Raw genomic sequence first — 24,582 nt, forward strand, 5'->3', positions numbered from 1 at the left:
TCATATAAAGGGGACTGTACAAAAGAATTACTGATGATTTACTGAATTAAAGGATAGAAAAGATGGCCTAAGGACATACAGATGGCCAGTCACAAAAGGGTTTTTCTATAGTTATATTTACAATAGTTACAAGAAGATAAGAAGAAGAGATAAGAGAATGCAGCAATATGGTGATGACGCTGGCTGTTGCAGCAACACACACTCTGTGTCCGGCACAGCAAGAGAGAGAGAGCAGGCTCTAGCCAGTGACTGGCCAGGTGGAAAGTGACCAGTCATTACCTGCTGTGGCTATTTAAGCAATTTAATCGAATGGCGCTAAATATTTGAATAATCTGTGTTCTGTGATAGATTTCTAAATTATTCCTGGACCGATTTACGTTGGATTGGTTGCTCAAGAAACAGCTCAACACCTACTTTCTAATGAGTATCTTCTTCTACTTCTTCTTTTGCGATCGTGGGCTGCAACTCCCACGTTCACTCGTATGTACACGAGTTGGCTTTTATGAGTCTGACCGTTTTTACCCCACCATGTAGGCAGCCATACTCCGCTTTCGGGGGTTCTAATGAGTATAAAATGAAGTGTTGATTATTTAAGATAAATTCATAATCTTAATCTAAGTCACCCGAAAAGGGTCAGTTTTAGCGAGCTTGTTGCTGAAAATTACAAACTGCGTTAAATCAGTTTAATATAGGCAAACACAAATGGTATAGATTTAAAGATGGAATTACGACGATTCTGCCAGTAGACAATACTTGTAGTTTACTGATCCGACAAAAGAGACATTTCATTAAATACGGTGTGTCAGAAACACAGTTTTCACCTCAGTCACAGCCATCAAGCAATGCTAGGTGTACAGTGAATGTCGTTAAGTGTTGACAATGAAGATCGGCTTTGTATCTTCTAAATGCCTGATCTACTCTCATCCAAACACTATAATGGTGTGGTTTTAGTTTCCAACAGCAGTCACATATAGAATTGTAAACTGTAGTATTATATGTGACAAGAAGACAAAATGAAGTCTTTACACTGATGAATGATTAAACTGATGAAATCAAATATGCTATTAAAGTATGTGTGTAAGCACAACAAATATAATATTGAAGCGAACGATACAGAGACTTAATTTAATAGATGTCTAGGAGCAGTTGTTTAAAAGGGGCTTTGCAATTACAGTTCGAATGGTGCCACATTCTGTGTGAGCCGTTGAAGACTGGCAGGCTAGTTGCGAAAAAGGCATCTGCTATACAGTTTGCGTGTGAAGCAGTATCTGAAGTCACCTGAGCACTTGGCTACACTGACAAAACCTTCAACAAGAATGATTTGAACACACTCTCACTCATGCTACATTTTACCATGACAACAGAATGGAAAGGAAACACCAAGATTTCATCTTTTGTTGGATTTGTTTTTTTTAATTACAAATGGATTCATGATACTTTTTTCTTTCTTTTCAACATAACAGTAGTAAAAGCTGGAAAGAGATTAAGAGGACAAAGACAGGCAGAAAAGAAAGATACAAACTCAAAACATGAATATCAACAAACAGTCATCAACAAATGCAAACTGAATCCCAGTATCATCCCGGACACGTGAAGAACTGCGACACTCCTTAAAGAAATGACAGAAACCCATTCACTTCTTAAGCTTGCTAAACTTGGTGAAATGATCAATACTCGCATGTGTAAAGTGAGGGACACAAAACATCAGGCATTGACAAGACAGAATATATATGCCTGGCAAACCATGTCAAAAATTACATCTTTAAGAATCATTTTCCACTTAATTTATATCTTGGTAAACCAGGGCACACTGAAAGGTTCTGCATTTCCTTGAAACTCTCACTCAATAAGTCTGCATTAGAAGTTCTGCAACTCTGACTCAATAAGTCTGCATTAGAAGATCCTCTTTTAGATTCTCGTATCTGAAGTCTTTCACAAATGAACAGACCCTAGACATAAAGGAGAAACCTTTATGTTCCTCTGGCAGTGCCAAGCAGCATATATTTATAATATCTTGGTAAACCAGGGCACACTGAAAGGTTCTGCATTTCCTTGAAACTCTCACTCAATAAGTCTGCATTAGAAGTTCTGCATCCACTTTTAGTTTCTCATATCTGAAGTCTTTTACAAATGAACAGACCCTAGACATAAAGGAAAAACCTTCATGTTCCTCTGGCAGTGCCAAGCAGCATGTATTGTGTTGTCTCAGAGTTCAGATCCTTTCACTTTTCTTGTGCAGTTTGAAGTTACAATCACAACAATTATACAGTGAGTGATGTTATGTGCAACTTCCAAAGACAGAAAATCAATACTATGCAGTTTCAGATATAATAAATTAAAAACCTTTTTGAATTGACGAACACTGAAGACAAGACAAACAAATATACAGCACTGCACACACACTCAGAGCCTGAATATGACATAGAAAATACAAATAAGATTACTACAGCTCTGTTAACAATTTGCCGCTAGCCTGCAGTATACATAGCATTCTAAAATACTGATCATCTGGATTCTTAAGCAGTCTCATGAACAGTGCCATATAAATGTAGAATTAGATCTGTACTTTGTTGGGGGGGGGGGGGGGGGCAGGGGGAGTTGGCAGGGGAAGCAACTTGTTTACATATCTTCTATGCCTGCTTGTTGGCTCTACACTCAAGTCACACATTTCACCAGCCATTCACAGAGTTTTCAAGATCAGGTTGCCACTGGGCTACCAGCTGAGCTAAAGGAGCCCAACAATTACTGTGGAGTGGTCATGTGTACTGTGGCAGAACCTCTAACAGTGTCATTGAATATGTACATGACAGGACAGATAAAAAAAATTGGGGTGTAGCAAAAGGGTGGGAAGGAAGGGAGCTGTGTGAAATGAGCATGAACTATTACAAACCATCACATGGTATGTATGTGAATGTGCCATGATGATGTGACAGAGTACCATTCCATACCCTGTCTTAGAGCACAGCACTATCAGTCCCACCCCGAGTCACATAATATATGCAAAACATTGCATAAGTGAGAAATAATATAACCGGCAACCCATCTCATCATGAAGGCCAGAAGTGTCATTAATCTTTCAAGCTTCATGTTTTTCCACGTTTCTTATGGTCCACTTCAGACAAATGATTCTTCCTTCCTCTGTGCATGCATGCACATGCATTTGTCTGCATGCATTTCTTTTTATTGCAGGTATGTTTTTAAATGTGTGTTTTCTATGTTTGTCTGCATGCATATACTTGTGTGCAAATGTATGCACTGTATTGTTTTTGTGTTCTGTCACTGTAAAGTGTATAATTTGTTGGCATCTTGGGCTCACTGGAAACTTAAATCCCCAGTTAGTTTTATTATAATGACTGAATGAAATATGTCCTATTCCAAATCAAGCTTGCCAGAGAGACCACAGGTGGGTAGTTTTGCACTGAGACAGATATTGCAGACAATATGATGTCAACTTCATTCACCCATGTGGCCAGTGCCCTTTACAAAACAATTATGAGTACAGACAAATTAAATGAAGAGTGAGCAAAACACTGAAACACAAAAATCACTGTAACATCTCCCAACCAAGCAAAATATCTTTGTTTCTTTTGAAAATGGACATGAATCCTGCAATATATCATATCTGGTTTCAACAATTCCTTACAGTTTGAACCCACACACACAAATACACACACACACACACATGCCAAACTACATCTACTCACCCACACACACATCTACCCAGACAGAGTGATGTAGTGTCAGTATGCATGTTTCTGATAGGTTACAACAGGATCAATTTGGCATCACTGCAAACCCTGATCAGATACAAATTCAGTGGGGTTTTTTGTTTGTTTGTTTGTTTTTTTAAATTCTAGAAGTATTTCTTCATAAATTATGTTGCTGTACCAGGCTGTATTTCATGCATACTGGACTGTGTGGCCAGTCTGTATTCCTGCTCAAAAACAAAGTTATATACAAACTAGAAATAACATTGGAAAGGTACCTTGCTATTCACAGATGGCACTGAGGTGAAAAGAAATGTGGTAAAGCTGCAGTAGTTACCTCTGAGTACATGTGAATGTAGAATCTAAAAAGAGAGAGACAGGCAGATGATAAAAAAAATCATAATGCTGGAAAGAGAAATCTCAAGTGCATAGCTGACAGCAAATACACAAATTAAAACTAAAAGAGTTTGCTGGTGAAAGAGTCACAGTTCATTCAGCCATGGTGGTGTGGTAGTGTTGGTGATGGCTCATTTTCCACTGCCCCCAACCTGGGCGATGAGTGTGTCGCATAGCTCTGTCAGATCTTTGTTCTCTTGCCTCTGCACACATTGCACACACACTTTAGCCAAGTTTAGGGGACAAGTACATCACATTCATATTTCTTGAAGACAGGTACATCACACACAACTACATATTGTTTGAAGACAGGTATATCACACATCATTATTTGAAGACAGGTACATGACACACCACACACTGTTACGATCTGTACATCACACAGCACATACACTCTGTTAGGGGACAGGTACATCACACAAACAATGCTCCTGTCTTTTTCAGTGCCTTTTCAGTATACAGCTTTAAACTGGTTCGTGAGAGGATAAACTAGAAGTAGTAATTCACATCATACAGACTGTCAAAAGGCACATTCTCTGAACTTGCTTTCCTCATAAAATGAGCTATAGACCTGTCTTGGGTCCTGGAATACCTGACCTTGATAAAAAAAATAAAAAAAATAAAAAATATATATATATATATATATAAAAAACCCACACAGTGGACAGACACAGTGCAGAGTAGCATGACCACTGCCCACAAAGCACTAACCTTCTGCTCCAGGGTGCTCTCCAGACTTTGCACCTGCAGCTTGGTTCTCTTCAGCTCCGCCTCCACACGGGCCATGTCCGCCTCTTTCTTCTCCTTGGCGCTCAGCATTCTGAACAGCAGTAACCCTTTCTCTTCAACTGGCACACTTTAACTATCAGCTCTCTTTCCACATGACACTATCAGCCCCCATTACACATGACAGTACCCATTCCACTTCAATGAACCCCCATTCCATTGAGTATCCATTCCACAACTATCAGCCCCCATTGCATATGATAGTACCCATTCCACATCAACCATCAGCTCCCATTCCACATGGCAGTACCCATTCCACATCAACCATCAGCTCCCATTCCACATGGCAGTACCCATTCCACATCAACCATCAGCCCCCATTCCACATGGCAGTACCCATTCCACATCAACCATCAGCTCCCATTCCACATGGCAGTACCCATTCCACATCAACCATCAGCTCCCATTCCACATGGCAGTACCCATTCCACATCAACCATCAGCCCCCATTCCACAAGGCAGTACCCATTCCACATCAACCATCAGCCCCCATTCCACATGGCAGTGCCCATTCTACATCAACCAGAGATGCCAACCTCCAAAGACAAAAATGAGGAGCACCTACACATGATAATCTCACCAACACAGAACTGATAATATTATCTGTTTCATTCATGATATAGCTTTTTCTTACTCTTCAGTCTTTGTGTCTGTCTGTGAGCAGAGATGCGATTCTAAACTTGTGAAATTTACAGAAACAGGCAGGGCGGATCTTGGGGACTGCATTAGATTTACTTGATGTAGGTAAGAGCAAAGCCTTCATAAACTGAAGACTTTTAACTCACTCCAGACAATGGTCCCAATCGAGGCCCTACTGTTTACAAATGTTCAGACGAAGGAGCCCGATCGGGGCTTTATAACGTTTTGAATATTTGGAGTAGCACCTAATCAAGTAATTTGCATAATGATGTTATAAGCTAAAAATATCTTAACTGACCTTTCCACTCTCCAATAAATGCTGAGTTTGATGCTGTGCTTGTGAGCAGGAGAGTTGTTTTCAAGGTGACTGGTTCACATGAACAGTGCGTGTCAACAGTGCATCTGACCCAGTTCCTTCCCATTCACAAAGCTGATAACGGTTTCAGACGAAGGAGCCTGATCAGGGGACTTCATGGCATTCTGAATTCAAACTGTTTCAAATCCACTATGCTTTCCAGGATTCATTTATAATTTATCAGTGTGTGCAAATTTCAAACAAAAATTATGGATATTTTCATCATCTCAGTTCTCACTGGAAGACAGCATAAGAATTGAGGAAGCTGTACATTTTGTCCCAAACTAACTCAATGTGTTACTGATCAGTCTGGATAGTTTTAGTTCACAACATCTAACATTTGTGGTTGCTTTTTGTTGATTGTTTTTACTAACCCATACAAATCGGCAGTCTGTTGGGAAAAATCAGGGGAGCAAACTGGCAGTACTAAGCGAGTTAAAAAAGACCAGCAGTCAAAAGTATGCCTAAATGACAAGGGACAGGGGTAGGGCACCACTGGAAGGGTGTGGAGAGGAGCGGTGGGGGAGGGGGGGGGGGAATACTTCCCTGAAACCGAATCAAAAATATGGTTTGAAAGACATCTGGAAGGCTCTCTTGCAATCTAATACAGAAATTTTCATCTTAAAAAGTATTCAACAGTATGCAAGGTGAATCACTGCATTGGTTATATATGTTAATCCATAAACAGAGAGGGGGATGTGTGTGGGGTTTTTTCAATGCAAGTATGTGTATGTCGGTGTGTGTGCGTGCGCACGAGTGCGTATGTCAGTGCCTGTATTTTCAGTTCAACCCTGTGTGTGTGGTGACAGGATGGTGGGAAGAAAGAATGTATGTATGTATGTGCATGCATATGTATTGCTTTCAATACAGCTCTGTGCGTGCGTGTGTAAAACAGAGAGTGAGTCTCTATGTGTCTGCGCGTGCACACATGTGTATCTGTTTTCAATTCAACTTCATGAAGACATCGGCGAAAGTGAAACCGACAGCTGAATTAGAGGCAGAGACTGCATGCGCATTTGAACAAAACGTATTTCATGCATGTAATGGAGATGATCTTTAGATCCCAGATCTAAATATATATATATATATATATCTATATATATATATATATATATATATATATATATATATATATATATATATATATATATATATAACTGTGTGTGCATGCGTGTGTGTGCACATGTATGTGGTTGGGTGGTGTGTGTGTGTTTGCATGCGCACACACGCGCTTTTGTGCATGCATGCCTGCGTGCCAGTGTGTGTCTGATCAAAAACAACAGCAACAGTGAAATGTACAATGTCTAAATGAGAGTCAAAGGCCCCAAACGCATCTGAACAAAACATATTACTACAAGCATGTAAAGCAGGTGAATCTTTTGTACTTCAGCATAGATTCCTGATCTAATTAATATATACTAATGGCAGCCATGAAGTGTATTGCTGCATTATCAACTGATGTAAACTCAGCAACATTAAAAAAAAACCTCAACGTCAAATGCTACGAAAAGTTTATGTTCATTGATGAACAAGTGCGGCGTTTCTTGGCCTTTGCTATGTCACACAGTGTGCACGACAGTGTATGTGTGTGTGTGTGTGTACGTGTATGTGCACTTGCGTGTGTGGTTGGTTTTGTGGTCAACAAGCTCTTTGTTTTCTTTCTGTTTAAACTAGGCAGCAATGCCATTGCCTGGGGGCTTGAAACATAGCAAATTATGGACAAATCATAGTTCAAGGCAGGTCTGAAATCATCCAATCCTCATCAGGCCTTTGTTTTGCTACGTATTCCGCTTAGTTATCTTGGCTGGCGAGCCATGCTACTTCGTATCGGCCCCCAGCGATGTTTTTTTCATTTTTTAATGAAGATCGAATATCAGAGCATCTTGATAAAAAATCAGACATCGGAGCAATGTCCAAATCTGAGTTGCTCCAAACTTCAAAGCCGAAGCATCTGCACTACTAGCTGCAGCCCAACTCCTCAACCAGAGAGACAGCCAGACCACACTGACTTCCTCACTGACTGCTGAGCTGACCTACAAAGCCTCCAGACCAGAGTAAGGGACAAAACCTTGCAAGACATCCGGTCAGAAATGCAAGCCCTCAGTACCAGAACCACATCAGTCCTAAAGTGGATCCCCTCTCACTGCAGCACTGCAAGAAATGAAGAGGAAGACAAGCTCTCCAAAGCAGGAAGCAGGCTCACCCAATCTGCCCATCCCCTTAGCTTTGGGGAGGTAAAGACCATTCTGCGTAGCCACTTCAGGAACAGTTGGCGACAACGGCTTCATCTGGGACCAGAGGAGGATAGCATCCATCAACTGGGTCGAGCTCAGCAAGTTATCATTCTCAGACTGCACAGGCCACTGCCAGCTCCTCTCCCATCTCTACAAACTGAAAATTTCCAACACAGACCAATGACCGTGTGACATCACTCCTCAAACTCCAGCCCATGTCCGCAAGACTGCCCTCTACACAAAGAGCTGAGGCTCCAGATCTGTTGTGGGGAACGGCAACTGAGCTCCAGTGGATAGCAGACATCGTAATTTACTCTGGACTGACCGTCTGAACATGGCCTGGGAATGCTGAAGACAAAGGAGGAGGAGCTGCTCCTATCAAATTGGAGCAGTTGGCATCTCTGATCAACCATCAGCTGCCATTCCATACGGCAGCCCCCATTGCACATCAGCTATCAGCCATCTTTCCACATGACAGTGCACTGCTCATCAACACCCATTCCACATCATAGTACCTGTTGCACATCAACTATCAGTCTCCATTCCACATGACTACCAATTCAACATCAACTATCAGGCCCCAAATCCATGGAAGAGTACCCTTTTGACATCAACAATGAGACCCCATTCACCTGACAGTACCTCATCAGCCCCCTTGCTGATTCATACTCAATATCAACTACCAGCTCCCCTTTCACATGGCAGTACCCACTATTTCACATCACAAACCACACACAAAAATTCCCACTATCCACCCATGATTCAAAACTGTCACTTGGAAATGCAACATTAAACCTTACCATGGACAAGAAAACAGATCACATTACTTCAGTTTTGGTTCTCATTGTTTTCAAAGATTTGTTTTAACAATGTTTTTACTTTATATATTTAAAAAAGTGTACAATTCCTGTTGACTGACTTTCACTGTCTGGCACTCACACCAATGATGAATGTCACTGACAGAAACTGTGAATCTGTTTTGAATGGATACCTTTTTTCAAAACATACAGGGAAAACAAAAAAAACAAAAAAACAACAACCTCACTCCAACCTATTAGCTCTTTAATCATGCCCTCTATTAGTCTATATCTGGCAGTCACTGACTTTGTACAGCAAGTTCTGAGCAGAAACATCCTGACTTTCATACTCACTCTTTAATCTTCTCCTCTGCTTTGGCTTTCACTTTGGCCATGTTCTCCTCTGAAGCCTTCACTTTCTCCTGCCACATCTTGACTGTTTCCTTCAGAGTTGTTTCATTCTGTTACAGGCACACAAACACAATGCATGTCATCAATTCTGCAACACTGTAGCACTATTCAGTCTCAATCATTTATGTATGAACTGACCAAACATAATAGAGATAACAGGGTCACTGTATTTCTGCTAGGACATTAATTTTTTTCATTATTAAAAAAAAAATGACCACCTGGATGCTTTTTAATCTATGACACAATTATCCTGCTAAATGCCCTACATAGAAATGTGTGCACCTTGGGCATTTTCTTTTCATATTCTTTTAGGGAAAATGGCAGCTCCACATGGATTCCTTACCACAGAAAATTAGTTAGCAGGCCAACAGACTGCAAACATAGCTTTCAATTTTCATTTTGCACAGGTACATATTTTCTATTGCTCTTACATCTGAACAAAAAGTCACCATAAGGACAAGCAGTTCAGTGAGTTTCTGAAAATACCATTGTATTGGTCTAGTTTGAATTTGGTGCCAGCACACTGCTATTCTCTATGTGTAAACAGCATCTCTAAACCAGAGTCCATTCCAGTGCTTTTCATCCACAAATAGCCACTGCGCCAGTTCCTACCACTCCAGACAGCCTGTTGGTGAAGCCAGAGTATAATTTGTCAGGCAGAGAATTGTCCAACTGTGTGTATGTTTTATTGCTTGCACTCAGCAAGACTTTAGATTTTGCATCCAACAACCATATGGCCACTTCTATGATGAATCCAATTTGACGTTAGTTCTACAGGAAATGGTTTGAATTTAGTTTGCCATTAGTTCAATATTCCTTCAATAGTTCAAATATTTTCATGCATGTCATCTCAGACTGTTGGTGAGTTGAACTCATCTGACCGAATGGTTAACTAATTTCAGACTACAAAAGCATCATGTACAACAACTATGTGGATTTTCAATGAATGAAACGACATTTAGGATGCTGCTATAGAAGCACATAATCTTTTTATCATAAGTATCTTTGGACTACTTCTTTGCGCAAGTTACAAAAACAAAAAACGAGACACACACATACTGAATAACAAAATAAGAAGTAATAGTTATTTTAGTTACATTCAAACTATATTCAGTTTTATCTTGTAGTTTCTGTTGTTTTGTACACTCATTACTCCCACAAATGTAAACCTAGGTAAATCAGCATACGGAACTGTTTTTAAAGTACATACACAACAACTTGATTGATTTATTGCATATTATTAACACTGCTTTGTTTTTTTCTCTGTATGCATCAAACAAATAAATATGGTTCTCTTTTGGCTGTGGAAACAAAAGCAATAGCATTACAAAACTGTTGTCTCTGAGACTGCAAAAGAACAAGCCTGAGTGTAGATGTGTATCAGAGACTCCAGGCTAGGGACATAAGGGTCATGCAAACTGCTCTGAAGATAGGCAGCTTTAATAAAATTGAAATAAAAAGAAAGAGAGATAGAGAGAGAAAAAAATCTTTAAAACTGTGTATATCACATCTAATATCAGAAATCTAGCGATGCACATTGAATTATGTTGCAGGTTCACTCACTTTTCTAAACCCATCCAGAGTTTGTTTCAACTTCTCATAACGCCGATGAAATTCAGAAAAGGAGTTTTCCAAAGCCTGCACATCTTCCAGGGCCTGAGAACGAAGAAGCACACAATTCAGTCACTGCTGAGAAACCACAGGGATGAAAACACAATAATCACAAGTTTGCATAACAGTTTTATACACTCAGTATCTACCAGGATCACCAAAGACTAGACCATTTAGTTTATGGATATGTACACCTAATAGTGAGAAAGAGTGATATAGGGGAGGAGTGAAGTTCAAATTATATTATCACCATCTTCATAACTCTTAACCAAGTTGAAACACATGGGCTCGGATGCACACACACACACACGTGTGTGTGCTATGTGTGTATGGACACAGACATGTGCAGACATCTCCATCTGAAATGAATTCCAGAGATCATGATAGACATGATAGACAGGCACAAATGTAATTGTTTGGGCATATCTACACACTAAATGTTTTTATTTTCTTTAATGCTGTACAGTGGCAAAAACTGCACAGAAGAGCACAGAAAACATTATTTCCAGTACTCCCCTATTCACTATCTTGGTTTTGAATGATTGCTTCTCTGCTGGACTCTGCTACTTGATGGCAGAACATTCTGACAGAATTCTCAACACTGCATCTTCATTATCCTTTATCTGCCTGTCTTCAAACAAAGTCTTTGACTATCATTCTTCTCTCAGATTAACTTTGGTCCAAAAGCAAATGAAGACCAATATTTACCTGATCTCTCTCTTTTTTCAGCTCCTCCACCTGAGACTTGGATTCAACTGAGGACTTCTCTTTTGTCACTGAAACAACACAATTATCAAAGTGCAATAAAGCTTTTCAATGTTCATGTTTATATGCACCTGCATGAACAGATGCACATCTACATGCATGTCTTTTCCAAGACCATGAATACCTAAATGTATTTTTAATATGAAAAAAAAAAATTTCTTTATTCCTGTCGACATTTGAGCACATAGCTTTTCAATAAATAACAGTCACTGTCATCTTCAATTTCATCCATCAAGTGTGTTGTTGAAAACTTGTGTCAAGAACTAAGAAGTACCGAAGATTCAGGGAAAATGAAGGACAGGTCCCCTTTGTGATTACATAATTTTGTTTTAAACACATGTTTGTGACAATGTAATAATTTCATTCAAACAGCCCTTTGTGATGATGCAATACATATCAGTCAACACACATATATATGACAATACAATACTTACTTATCAACATGTTCAGTGTTTTCTCATATTCCTCCACGCAGGATCTGAAACACATACACAAGCATTTGAAACACTTAAGTTGTACAAAATAAACAAAAAAACAAGAAAATTAAAAACACACTCTGGATGTTTATGGCACATATGTGTGTTTTTGTATGGCTTGTGTAGGTTTAATGCTCCATTTCCTCTTCCGGTTCGTTAGATGGACACCCCAGTATTAATGCTCCATTTGATATGACTGGTAAGGCTGGAATGACTGATTTGTTTCTTTGTTTTTTTCTCAGTTCAACTTTCTCTTCATTTGCATTCTAAAACCAGGAGACCACCATACCCATCTACATCCATTTCACACAGAACTATTTCATCAGCTTGGTTGGAAATGAAATGCTTCCAATGACTGATTTAGAACCCATGAAGTATGTATAAGTTACTGCCATAGGACCACTGGCAGTGTATGAAAGCATTTATGTACAAGTACCAGGCATTGATACCCCATTCACATGCATGTATGTGAGAATGTGAATGGGAAGATGTGTGTGTGAGGATATGTGTACAGAGATGTGCATGTGTTTGTGTTTATGTTTGTGGAAGAGGATACGGCTTAAGAACCAGTTCATGTGCGCACAATGATGCTTGAGAGCATCTCTCCAAGAATGCTGATAATAAGTCTAGATTTCTCCACTCACAAAATCTGCTGGCAGAAAAATGAAGCCCTGTACATCTTTCCTTGCAAAATACAAAACACTGAAGAAAAAAACGGAACAGATCAGCACTTAAAGAGACAGGCACAGCAAATGAGACAGAGTGAGGTGCACACATGCAAAGAAAGAAAAGATAGACGGAAAGAGAAATCAGAATAGTTCATGTTCATCCCCATACTGGAACAGTCATGCAAGCAGGGTTATAGAAACACAAGCAGACCGTGGGTCAGAGACGGGGAGGCCGAGTCACAGAAAACTGAAGATGTAGAAACCAGGTGGTCAGCTACTCACGCCATGGCGCCGATCTTTTCACTCAGCTTCAGCTTCTCAGCAGTGACTGTGTCCAGCTGCTGCTGCTGCTTGTCCAGCTGGGCAGTCAGCTTGCGCTCCCTGGCGAGCATCTGGCCCTCATACTGCATGGCCAGTTGCTGCTGAAGCTCCTGCCACTGGGACTCTGTGTACCTGGCGCCCTGCAGTCACACAGAGTTTCAGTTTCAGTTTCTCAAGGTGTCACTGCATTCCAACAAATCCATATATGCTACACCACATCTGCTAGGCAGATGCCTGACAGCAGCATAGGCCAATGCGCTTGTCAGGCCTTGAGTGCGTACATATATATTTGTGTACCTATCAGAGTGGATTTCGTTTTACATAATTTTGCCAGAGGACAACACTCTCGTTGCCATGGGTTCTTTTTCAGTGTGCCAAGTGACCTCGGGCTATCATCTCATCCGATAGACTAGACCCTGAGATTCACTTTCCAGTCAAACTTTGGAGAAAGGACGAGAGCAGGATTCAAACCAGTACCCTCACAGACCTTCTGCATTGGCAGCTGAGCATCTTAACCATTCTGCCACTTTCACACACACAATCACGTACATATTCCCCCCTGCAGCCACACACACACATACTCACATGTGTGCGCACACATAAACATACACCTTGATAACTGTATATCAGTGCATGTCTTGACTACATGTAATTATGAAATCAAGTATCTTACTGGTGAGTACACATCACATTTTTGTTATTTCATATATAATTTGTTTACTCCGCAATACTTTCTTTTAGTTCTATTCTTTTCTTCTCTTTCCTTTCACTTTTAATAGGCATGTATACCACCTAGGTCACTGCAAATAGTGTGTAAAGTGACAGTTATACCATCTAGGTCACTGCAAATTGAGTGTATTGTGTATCATATGAGCTTATATTGTGTAAAGCATTCATTATGAATCAATATTCCATTGTTGATACAGCTTTTTCTTGTATTTGACTGAAAACATTTACACACATGACATTCAATTAGACACACTGTATGCAAACATACAAAAAGTCATGGATATTTTAAGGAAATTTGAATGTTCCCACACAACTCTATTCTCACATGTCCATATATAGCATATAACACTATAAATCACTAAGAAGAAAAAAACAGGATATAGTCCAGTTTTTAATGATCTCTTCACTCATTCATTATTCAATGATTTTGAATGCACACACAAGGACACAAACATGCATGTATATGTATACAACCAAGTGCCAGCTCACATTATACACACAAACAGGACAGAAGTACAATTATTTATTTCAGACGAAACATGACCAGCTTACCTCTTCCACTTCAACGAGGGCGGATGAAGTTGTCTCTGATTTCTTTGATGGATCATTTAAAAACTGTTTCAGATAAACAAAACAAACAAAAAAATCAAGTAATCTCAAACTTCACAACAATGCATGAACAGTTATATGCACAAGAAACCAGCGTACACTTAAAAAATAAAATAAATTAAGTAAAAAACTTCACAAGACTCAGGTTTCTGATTCAGTCTGAAATCACAGCATTACCACTTCAATCAGGCACAAAAATGTAAATTTCCCATTTTCTAAATCTTCCCTCACTCTGATTTCAGATTAAAAGTATGATCTGAAGAATCATTCTTGCCATCTATAGAAAAAAAAAAAGATATCACACATTTGTTATTGCAAGCAATGTGTAACACAGACATATGTCTCAAGCATTGTAGGCTTCAAAATCATTTTGACTTGAATATGACTTTGCAGTATTAATAGAGATATCCAATAATGTAAGAAAATTTTACTCTCTAAATACTCCCCCCCCCCTCCCCCGGGCACCTCTCTCTCTTTCACCATCTTCTGATAAAAGGCTTAGCCTAATATTTCTCCCCAATGAAGAGCCCAATGTTTTCCAAGCAATGAGCCACCAGTGTCACAAGTCTAAAACTTACAACTGATCTTGTCTTCAGTTCACTGCTCCAGTTTTATCCATCAAAATGTTGTTCAACATCAAACAAGACAGTCTTCAGCTCTAAGAGAATCAATGCAATCTCAGCATCATCACCAGTGACTTCGCACATTTCAGAATTTTTGTCTCCAGAATTTCTGATTTTACAACATTTCAATTCAGCACTCAATTCAGTGCTGGCACAATGCTGTCTGACTTTATGAGTCGTATCCTTTCAGTGCCCAAAGAGCAAATATTTGGTCACAAAATTCACAAAAATGCAATAAGTTCCACTGCTAAAGCAATCCACCTGAATATCTTACCTACACATCACTCCAGCTTCACTGACTTTTTGATAAGAAAATATATTGCAGGCACATCATGTGACAAGGGTGAACACTGTTGAACAAAAAGGTGCCAGTTTACCAGCGCAGACACACTCACGATGGCCATTTTGCATGGGCCTGAAAGGGCTTTAAAGACTGACCCTGTCTTCCACCCCCACACCCTCCAGGAAATCCCCCTTCAACTAACCCTGTCTTCAGAGGTGTCCCCATCCAGGGAGAACAGCAAGTCTACAGGCTTGGCAGACTCCTCCTCTGTGATGGTCTGTGAAACCGAGGATGTGTTCATGCGGCGCTGACTCAGCACTGAGCGTCGTCGATTGATTTTGGGTGGGGTGCCCAGCAGACAGATGCTCTCCTCCCCTCTGTTCATAACACCATTGGTCATTTTGGTGGGACTCTCTTAACTGTTTGGTCGGTGAACAAGTGTGCTTTAAGCTGATGCAAGAAAGGGTACTCGCGCTCACAGCACAAAATTAACCAGTCGGAACATTGTAACCCACCCACAACTGACAGTACTCATACACTTTGTATATTGGGGGGGAAAGGTGGGAGCACTGAAAGCAATATCATATTCACAGGAGTTGGTATATTTAGGGTAAGAGCATTGATAACAAATGTGCTATGCAACAAACTACCAGGTACCATACATATTAATTATTCCAAGCACTATGTCATCAATACAAAACTGATGTGTTAACCCTGAATCTACTATGTTAGTCTGAAAGTGCCCTTGATACATACACAGCGACTCCATTTTCTTTACAAAATCAATGATACATTTGTTTACCCTTCTCCATTCTGTTCAAAAACTGATCAACTCAATCAGGAATTTATCCATCTCACTCTGTACCTCAAATGAATAAGGAAACTCACTCACTCACTCACACACACACACTCTCTCTCTCACTCTCTATGTGACACTTTTTGAACATGTGAACAATCAGAATGAATTACATTATCAAATGCCAGCACAACAACTCAGCTGAAGCAGATTATTGATAGATTAATTACCATAATTATGTCTTCAACTTCAGATGCACTGGTTGGAAAGTAACACTGACCTGTTTGATTAGCTCTCAAAAACCTAACAAGCAAAGCTATGTCCAATGAGCAAATAAAACATGGCGACCTAAAATCAAAGTACATTCATCAGACTGGTCTATACCATACATTTCTATGTCAACTTTTCAGCCTATGCATTACATGATTAGAAAGAGTAAGGCTCTGAGAATTAACATTAGTCAAAATGATGCTTATTGTTACTTACACAGATGTGTTCACTTGTGAGGTATTCAGCTGTGAAAAGTTGAGCAGATCATGCTGCCTGGCTCCAGCACGTCGTGGTGCTGTGGACAAATATTTTGTGTCTGACTCACTTAATCTTTGTATCACACTTGGCAGGGTTTAGGTTTCATGTTGGTCATCGGTCACTGACGCATAAAATTTTGAAAGGACCAATCGATGTGGCAGCCAGTCATTCACTAATTCATTTTTTGTAAAATTGGTAATGCTATGGAATCAAAATACCAACAAGTGTGATCCACAAAAAACAAATTCAGTTAAAAATTTTGGGGTGAGAGATGACATGATGAGGACACCAGGGGTGGGAAAAAAAAGGGGGAGGGGGTCGTCCTGGCCCATTCATTTTGAAAATGACATATTAATTTTGTTGTGAACCAGTCAATGACCCAAGATGTCCTGAACCAAACCAGATTACAGAACGATATCATGTAAATATTCTAACTGATGCAAAGACTTAAGAATGAATAAAGCCTATGTTGAATATTACTCCACAAAGTTGTCAAAGACTGGTCACAACTTACACCCATCAGGTTCTAGAATATTAACCAAACAGCGAGAAAGCTCAAACTCCCTCTCTACCAACCCCAATAGGTGGATCTATAAGACCTTGTTGATGCCGAGACACACATTGATGTACATTATCTCACATTGTCTCAAAACTAAATGGACCATATGAATCACATTAATGTATACTATTACTAAACAGCCAGCAAACAATGCAGTTCTAACTAAACTAATGCTGGGAACACCCAAACTACTTCAAACTTTTTATATTACATTTCCAAGAATATTACCTGCATGCATGGGGGCTGGCATTTTTTCCGGTGTCTTTGGCAAGGTGGGTTTGACCAAAGGATCAAATTTCACATATAATGAACACTTCCGCAGGTCTGTTTCTTTTGTCTGAAACCAATGGAAACATTTTTTAAAAGGTTGAAAAGAAAGTAAGAGGAAGAGCAAAGAGACAAACAAAGAGACCAACAGAGTGTGAGATAGTCATTCAGGTAACAGTCACCAACAGAGTGTGAGATAGTCATTCAGGTAACAGTCAAACTGTTTCAGGGGAGAGACTGGAGTAACCCTTTTCAGTCTGAATTCACTACTTCACTATCACATTTCCATAAGAGTAAAACATAAAGTAGTTTTCACGTTCTTCATATTCTCAAATCTGATTTCAGACTCGTGTCTGAAGAATACCATCATGCCAGAGGTGTTTTTTTTAATGCGACACTACATTCTGCATCATTTCTGAACTAATATAAGGTGAAGATGAGGGAAAGAATCAGAGGAGGTAAAACTGGCACTCAACGAAGTTCAGAAATAAAATAAAGGATGATGGAAAAACCATGTCATGCAGAGGAAGGGCAGCAGACATGCAGTTCTCACCTCTCCAGTACCTCCAAACTGCTCTAGCAGGTCCAAGGCTGCTGGGTCACTGAAAGCTGCACACAAATACACACACAACACAATACAACACACGCACATACACACAGTTCATCTCACAAGTCCACAAGACATGCACAATAAATGAGTGGTCAAAGCGTTGGACTTTCAATGTCAAGAGCCTTGGTTTGAATCCTTGTCACAGCAGGGTGGAGATTCTTCTGACCTTCAAGATTGACGTTATATGTGATGTACAGAACTGGTAATGTCTGAACCCCTTTCAAGTTTATAATCATGCACATCAAATGCGCACATTAAAGATCCCTTCATCCATACTATCAGCGTTTGGTGGTTTTGTAAACAAGAATATACCCCACCACCCCACCCCCCATCCCCAAACAGGGGAATGGCTGCCTGGATAGCAGGGTAAAAACAGTCATGCACATAAAAGCCCTCTCATTCTCACATGTGAGTTCCAGCCCATGAACATAGAAGACCAGTCCACAATATCCTCTATCATATGACTGAGCAAGTGGAGCATTATCAATTATGTTACTGAGCAAGTCAAGTCACTTAGAAAAGGAAAGTGAAATGTGTCAAGTTTTATGACAAAAAAGCAAGTATATATCATAAGTGGAACAAATATTACTGAAATAAATAAATAAGAATAAATCTTCTGATTAAGTTAACTGAAGAACTGAACAGTGTTATTCATAGCAGGCACTGAGACAGTAACACTTACTTGATTAGCTTGAAAACAAATTATATAATTTGCTATTAAACCCATGGAGACCAACAGTGATTATCAAATAGCTAAATTTTCACTACATTTGAGCCATCTGAACAATATAATTCATACTGATATGCTGAAAGATGAATGAAATTCAATCAGTGTGTTTTACTAGCAATATACCACTGTAACAGACACCAACTGGCAAGAAAAAAGTTATATAATTTCTATCAGTTTATAAAACCAGTTCTGCAATTGCACAAACCTGGGTGTGCAGTGAGATAGGCTTACCCTTTGAAACTAGGAACATGGGGGTAGAAACAGAAATCTGTTGTTGAAGCCCTGATAAAAACACTAGTCACACACTGAACTACGTAGACATACATAGGCCTTACTCACCCTGTGTGCCAGAAATGAACATGTTTTCATCAAAGCCCAGGTCCTGTCCACTGGCCAGCAGGACTGGGTTGCTGGCAACCGCCCCAGGCATCATGCTTTCCAAGGCATCCAGACCATCCAGCACCACTGCACTGCTCTTCACTTTCTCCCCAGATTGACTGCTGTCCTGCAATGTTCCTGTTTTCTCCTTCTCTGCAATCTTTTTGTCAGGAGAATTTGCCAGTTGTGTCTTGGCTTTGAACGGGTCAGGTTCTGCAGTGTTGTGAAGTTTTTCAGGGGAGTTTGCCAGTTGTGTTTTAGGCTTGAAAGGGTCAGCTTCAACACAAACATCTTTTGCAGGAGAATTTCCCAGTTGTGTTTTGGGTTTGAAAGGGTCCATTTCTGCCTCAATCCCCTCTGGTTTTGCAGGAGAATTGGCAAGATATGTTTTGGGTTTGAAAGGATCAAGTTCGGATTCATCCATTTTCATTGGTGAATTTGCCAACTGTGCTTTTGGTTGAAAAGGGTTGACTTCTGCAAAAATGTCATCTGCTTTTGTTGGGGAGTTTGCCAGTTGTGTTTTGGGTCTGAAGGGATCAGCATCTGTGCAAACATTTTCTTTCTTTGCAGGAGAATCTACCAGCTGCACTGTTGGTTTGAAAGGGTCATCACCTTCATCAACACAGGGCACAGATTTCTCAGGCTGTGATTTTGATTTGAGAGGATCCATTTCTACATGAATACCCTGGGTCTGGGGCTTGATAGGGTCAGCATCTGTATTAGTATCCCCTGTTTCTGAATTTACACTCTTTGCATTATGCACAAAAGAGTCAGTTTTTGTTTCAATGGTCTCATTTTTTGCAGGAGAATTGGCCAGCTGTGCTTTGGGTTTGAAAGGATCTGTCTCTCCAACAGTCTCTCCAGATTTTGCAGGAGAATTGGCCAGCTGTGCTTTGGGTTTGAAAGGATCAATCTCTCCACCAATCTCTTCAGTTTTTCCAGGAGAATTGGCCAACTGTGCTTTTGGTTTGAAAGGATCAATCTTTCTACCAATCTCTTCGGTTTTTGTAGGAGAATTGGCCAGCTGTGCTTTGGGTTTGAAAGGATCTGTCTCTCCACCAACCTCTTCGGTTTTTCCAGGAGAATTGGCCAGCTGTGCTTTTGGTTTGAAAGGATCAGTCTCTTCAGTTTTTGCTGGAGAATTTACCAGCTGTGCTTTGGGTTTGAAAGGATCAGTCTCTTCAGTTTTTGTTGGAGAATTTACCAGCTGTGCTTTGGGTTTGAAAGGATCCATCTCTTTGGATTTTGCAGAAGAATTTGCCAGCTGTGCTTTGGATTTGAAAGGATCAATCTCTCCACCAACATCTTCGGTTTTTGCAGGAGAATTGGCTAGCTGTGCTTTTGGTTTGAAAGGATCAATCTCTTCAGTTTTTGCAAAATCAGCTAGCTGTGCTTTAGGTTTGAAAGGATCAGTCTCTTCACCAATCTCTTCAGTTTTTGAAGGGGAATTGACCAGCTGTATTCTTGGTTTAAATGCATCCATTCCAGAAGTGATATCCTCTTTCTTCTCTGATAATGATTGCTTCCCTTCTGATGCATCCTGGTTTTCCTCAGAACTACCAATCTGTTCTGAGGCATTTGGTTCCAGGTGAACAGGATCACCACCAGGCTGTGAAATAGGCACAACGCTGGCACTCTGCACAGATGAACTGTTCTGAGGATCAGAACTAACTGCTCTGCTGGGTGAATTGGGTAGCTGTATTTTGGGACAGAATGGATCCACATCCTCCTTACTCCCCGCTCCAGCTGGAGAGTTGGTCAACTGTGTCTTGGGTTTAAAGGGATCCAGGTCAATATCTGTCTCAGAGAATGGCTTCTTATGGGAGTTATCAAGCTGCTGCTGTGGTTTAAGAAGATCCAGGACTTCTGTGGTTTTATCAGTCAAGCCAGCAGACTGCTGAGTTGAAGCTTGTATGCTGGTTTCACCAGTGGAGCTTTCCTTGCTTTCAGCAACCAAATGGTCTGCTTCACCCTGCTGAATGCAGCTGGTGGGTGGTTGTGGATGGAGAGAGGGTTCAGCAGCCATTTTATAGTATCCAGGTGAATTTGGAAGCTGTTTGCCAGACTTAAAGGGATCCAGAGTGTCTGCTGTGGGAGAGCTGACTAGCTCCTGTCTGGGTCTAAAAGGGTCAACATCAACTGACTCTTTGGTTGGGGATTTGGGCAGCTGACTGGATGCTTTCAATGGGTTAGAGTCAGACTCAACATGGGTGTTCCCACAGGTTTTTGTCTCCTGAAAGTTGGAGTCAAGTTTGTCATTTGACAGCACAGACTCTCCTTTGTCTTCTGATGGCTTTGTAAGGTCATCCACATTCTTGGAGATATCACCTTTTCCATGACTGATTGTGATCCCTTCTGAAGTCTTCACTGGTGAGTTAATCATCTGAGACTGAGGCTGCAAAGGATTGCTTGCTGCCAGTGGGTCCAAGGCACAAATTCCAGATTCATTCACATTGTTCAGGGTTTCGCCCTTGTAACTATCTGAGCAGGAGGGGCCACTATCTTTAACATGACTGTCCTGTACATTTAGACATACCCCAGACTCCAGAGTTGAGCTTGCAGAAGGCATTGGTTCTGTCACAGTCTGCCTGCTGTTAAAGACAGGAGAGTTAGCCAGTTGTGTTTCTGGTTTGAATGGGTCAGCTTCAAGTTCATTGTCAGCTTTCATGGTCTGTGGAGGCTTAAATGAGATGATGTCATCATCATCAATGGCAGAAGAGTCCACAGCTAGAGTCTGATCCAAATTCTCTTTTATCAGTGTGCCATCAGTAGAAGCCAGACCATCCCCTCTGTCAAGTTTCTGCACAGATTTACAAGTTTCTGCTTGAGCATCTATCCTTAAGAAGATGATTCTTAAAAAAGAAAGAAGAGAAACAAATAAAAAGGCAAATTTCAAACATTCTAGCTATACAAAAGAAATTATCAAACTGCCATGGCAAAAAAGCTGTTTTTTTGTGTGTGATCTCAAAACTACAACAGCACATATTTTTTACCAAAACCTGGCTTTGACTTCAACAACAAACCCTCAAGCCATGGTGCAAACAAATAACTCATTTACACACAATGTTAATGGCTTTCTTAGTTTACAGCTTCAGTTCTGCACATGTATGTGAATATATATATATATATATATATATATATATATATATATATATATATATATATATATATGTGTGTGTGTGTGTGTGTGTGTGTGTGTGTGTGTATACACACACACACACACATATATTTATTCATTTATATTCATCTAGAGCATCTGTTCATTGTTTCTTATGAAGTTCCAGTTGTGTCATTCTTCAGTGCTGGTTTTCAGTGGTGGTCACTCACTTCAAATGTTTGATTAAACTATGTTGAAAAATAAGATTTTCAAATGTCATGCGAAAATAGTGACCGAATCAAAGAAAATAAACCATGGTGCTGTTGTGCCTCATTAAAATAAAGTTCAATTTATGCATCTCAACAATCTAACAAAATTCTGCACCTCTTCCTTAATATCTTTAAAACTACAGTAACAATCAATTTTTTTCACATTGGACATCGGCTGAAGCTTACTTTTTAACATCTTTGGTGCAGCATTTGACTTGAGCATTCAATTGTTTTACTCAGCCACAAACAGATGCTGGATGGATGCGAGGTGATCACTATCAAGTATCACACCTTTCCTTATGTTTTTAAAGCAGTTTCATACAGTGTGAATAGTGATTTAAATTTGAAAGTATCTTAGCTATCAAATTCAAAGTATCACAGAACACAATTCAACAAGTGGGAGAGTTAGCCAGCTGACAATATAAATGAAACTTGAAAGTCACCTTTCTGGGACTCAGTGGTGGGGACATGATATTGGCCTTGTTGGACTGCTTGAGTGCAGTCGATGGGCCACCCTCCGCACTGGCTGCTCCCTTAAGAGACATGCCAGGCACTGAGTTCTCATCACCAACAGTCGACATCATATATGACCTTCACCAACCTGAAACATTCAGAGGTACTGTGCAAAACTGAGTGACACAAATTTTAAAAAATAATGCTGAATTTTTTTTTTACCGAGTCCACATGTAAAAGCAAACTATATGAGCAGCCCACAAACACAGAAGAATCACAAATTTTATGTAGATTGGGTTTTTTTTCCTCCATATATGTCCTCGCTCTTCCCTAAGATTCGGTAAGAATAAAACAGAACTCACTATCAACTTCCAAGTATCAGAGCACCACTACCACAGTACCTGGTTTCCCTAATTTCACATCTGTAACTTTTCTCCCTCCATTTGATTATTTCACTCTACTATTTCTAGTGTGAATGAACAATGATAAAGTAACACTGCCTGCAACAAATCAGTTATCATTGCATTTCTTTGGGACTATCAGCTTATCTGTTTGAAAACTGTATGATTTATACTATGGCACTCAGCCAACTCTGACCTTTCTTTCTGTCTTGATCGGTCTGTCACCTTCCCACACACAAAATGACAAACATCTGTTTCTTTGCCCACTTTCTGTCTATCAGTCTTTATAGTACCAGTCTATGACTGTCTCATACACATTCCTCACACTCCCCTCCACCATTGTGGTCTCATGCTGCACAAGCTTTAAGTTGCTGAGTATGTAATAAGCAAGAAATAATAGAAATTCTCTCTCTCTCCCTCTCTCTCACACACATATATACACACATACAAGCACTGAATAGTTTTGTTGCTATAAATAATATAACAAAATATTAATTGATATTAATAGTAAATACTAAGTAATCATACTGTCATACTCATATGCAATAAGGCAAATTGAGAATGCACTGTTATCCAAGGTGTACATATTATGCAAACTACTTGCTTTAATTAAAAAACAAAAGTCAAAATCCCTTCTCCTCCTTCCTTCATCTGTTGTGTGAGCCTATCAGTATCAGTATCACACCTATCGCATACGAGTCAACAATCCCACACATCGAACAGAAAAAAGAGAGAGAAAGAAGAAAAAAACAGGAACTGCAAACTTCAACATAACTCTGTCATGTCAAAATGTCTACTAGTCAAGAATACACACCAACACATCATTGTAAAAACATCTTCAGTATGCAGCAGTCAACCAACCACATCTACTCTCTATCAGTATGCAACACAAACACTAGGTATTCAACTCTCCGATGACCTGAAATGGAGCACATTGCCTACACCTGCAAGAAAGCACACAACACCCTTGGCTTCCTAAGGAGAAACCTGTGTTTCTGGCCCCTCCAATGCAAGAGGAATGCATATCTATCCCTCATCAGACCAACCCTCGAGTATGGCTCTATCATATGGAGTCCTTACCTCA

At 40.0% G+C, this 24,582-nt stretch overlaps 1 protein-coding gene across 1 annotated transcript in view; it reads right to left on the reverse strand.

Annotated features, from left to right (window-relative positions):
• Positions 1 to 1,405: 1,405 nt before the first annotated feature.
• Positions 1,406 to 24,582, reverse strand: part of LOC143274584 (uncharacterized) — a 23,952-nt gene continuing 775 nt past the window's right edge. The window contains exons 2-15 of the mRNA XM_076578442.1: positions 23,088 to 23,245; positions 19,240 to 22,078; positions 18,114 to 18,169; positions 17,522 to 17,630; positions 16,693 to 16,771; positions 15,613 to 15,787; positions 14,448 to 14,510; positions 13,128 to 13,306; positions 12,136 to 12,179; positions 11,645 to 11,712; positions 10,889 to 10,981; positions 9,269 to 9,375; positions 4,815 to 4,923; positions 1,406 to 4,306 (exon numbers count right to left, since the gene is read on the reverse strand). Coding sequence (XP_076434557.1) covers positions 4,235 to 4,306; positions 4,815 to 4,923; positions 9,269 to 9,375; positions 10,889 to 10,981; positions 11,645 to 11,712; positions 12,136 to 12,179; positions 13,128 to 13,306; positions 14,448 to 14,510; positions 15,613 to 15,787; positions 16,693 to 16,771; positions 17,522 to 17,630; positions 18,114 to 18,169; positions 19,240 to 22,078; positions 23,088 to 23,228 — 4,134 coding nt within the window. The 5' untranslated portion in view covers positions 23,229 to 23,245 and the 3' untranslated portion in view covers positions 1,406 to 4,234. The remainder of the gene's footprint in view (positions 4,307 to 4,814; positions 4,924 to 9,268; positions 9,376 to 10,888; positions 10,982 to 11,644; positions 11,713 to 12,135; positions 12,180 to 13,127; positions 13,307 to 14,447; positions 14,511 to 15,612; positions 15,788 to 16,692; positions 16,772 to 17,521; positions 17,631 to 18,113; positions 18,170 to 19,239; positions 22,079 to 23,087; positions 23,246 to 24,582) is intronic.

The sequence above is a fragment of the Babylonia areolata genome, chromosome 2 (assembly GCF_041734735.1).
Source record: "Babylonia areolata isolate BAREFJ2019XMU chromosome 2, ASM4173473v1, whole genome shotgun sequence".
NCBI lineage: Eukaryota > Metazoa > Mollusca > Gastropoda > Neogastropoda > Buccinidae > Babylonia > Babylonia areolata.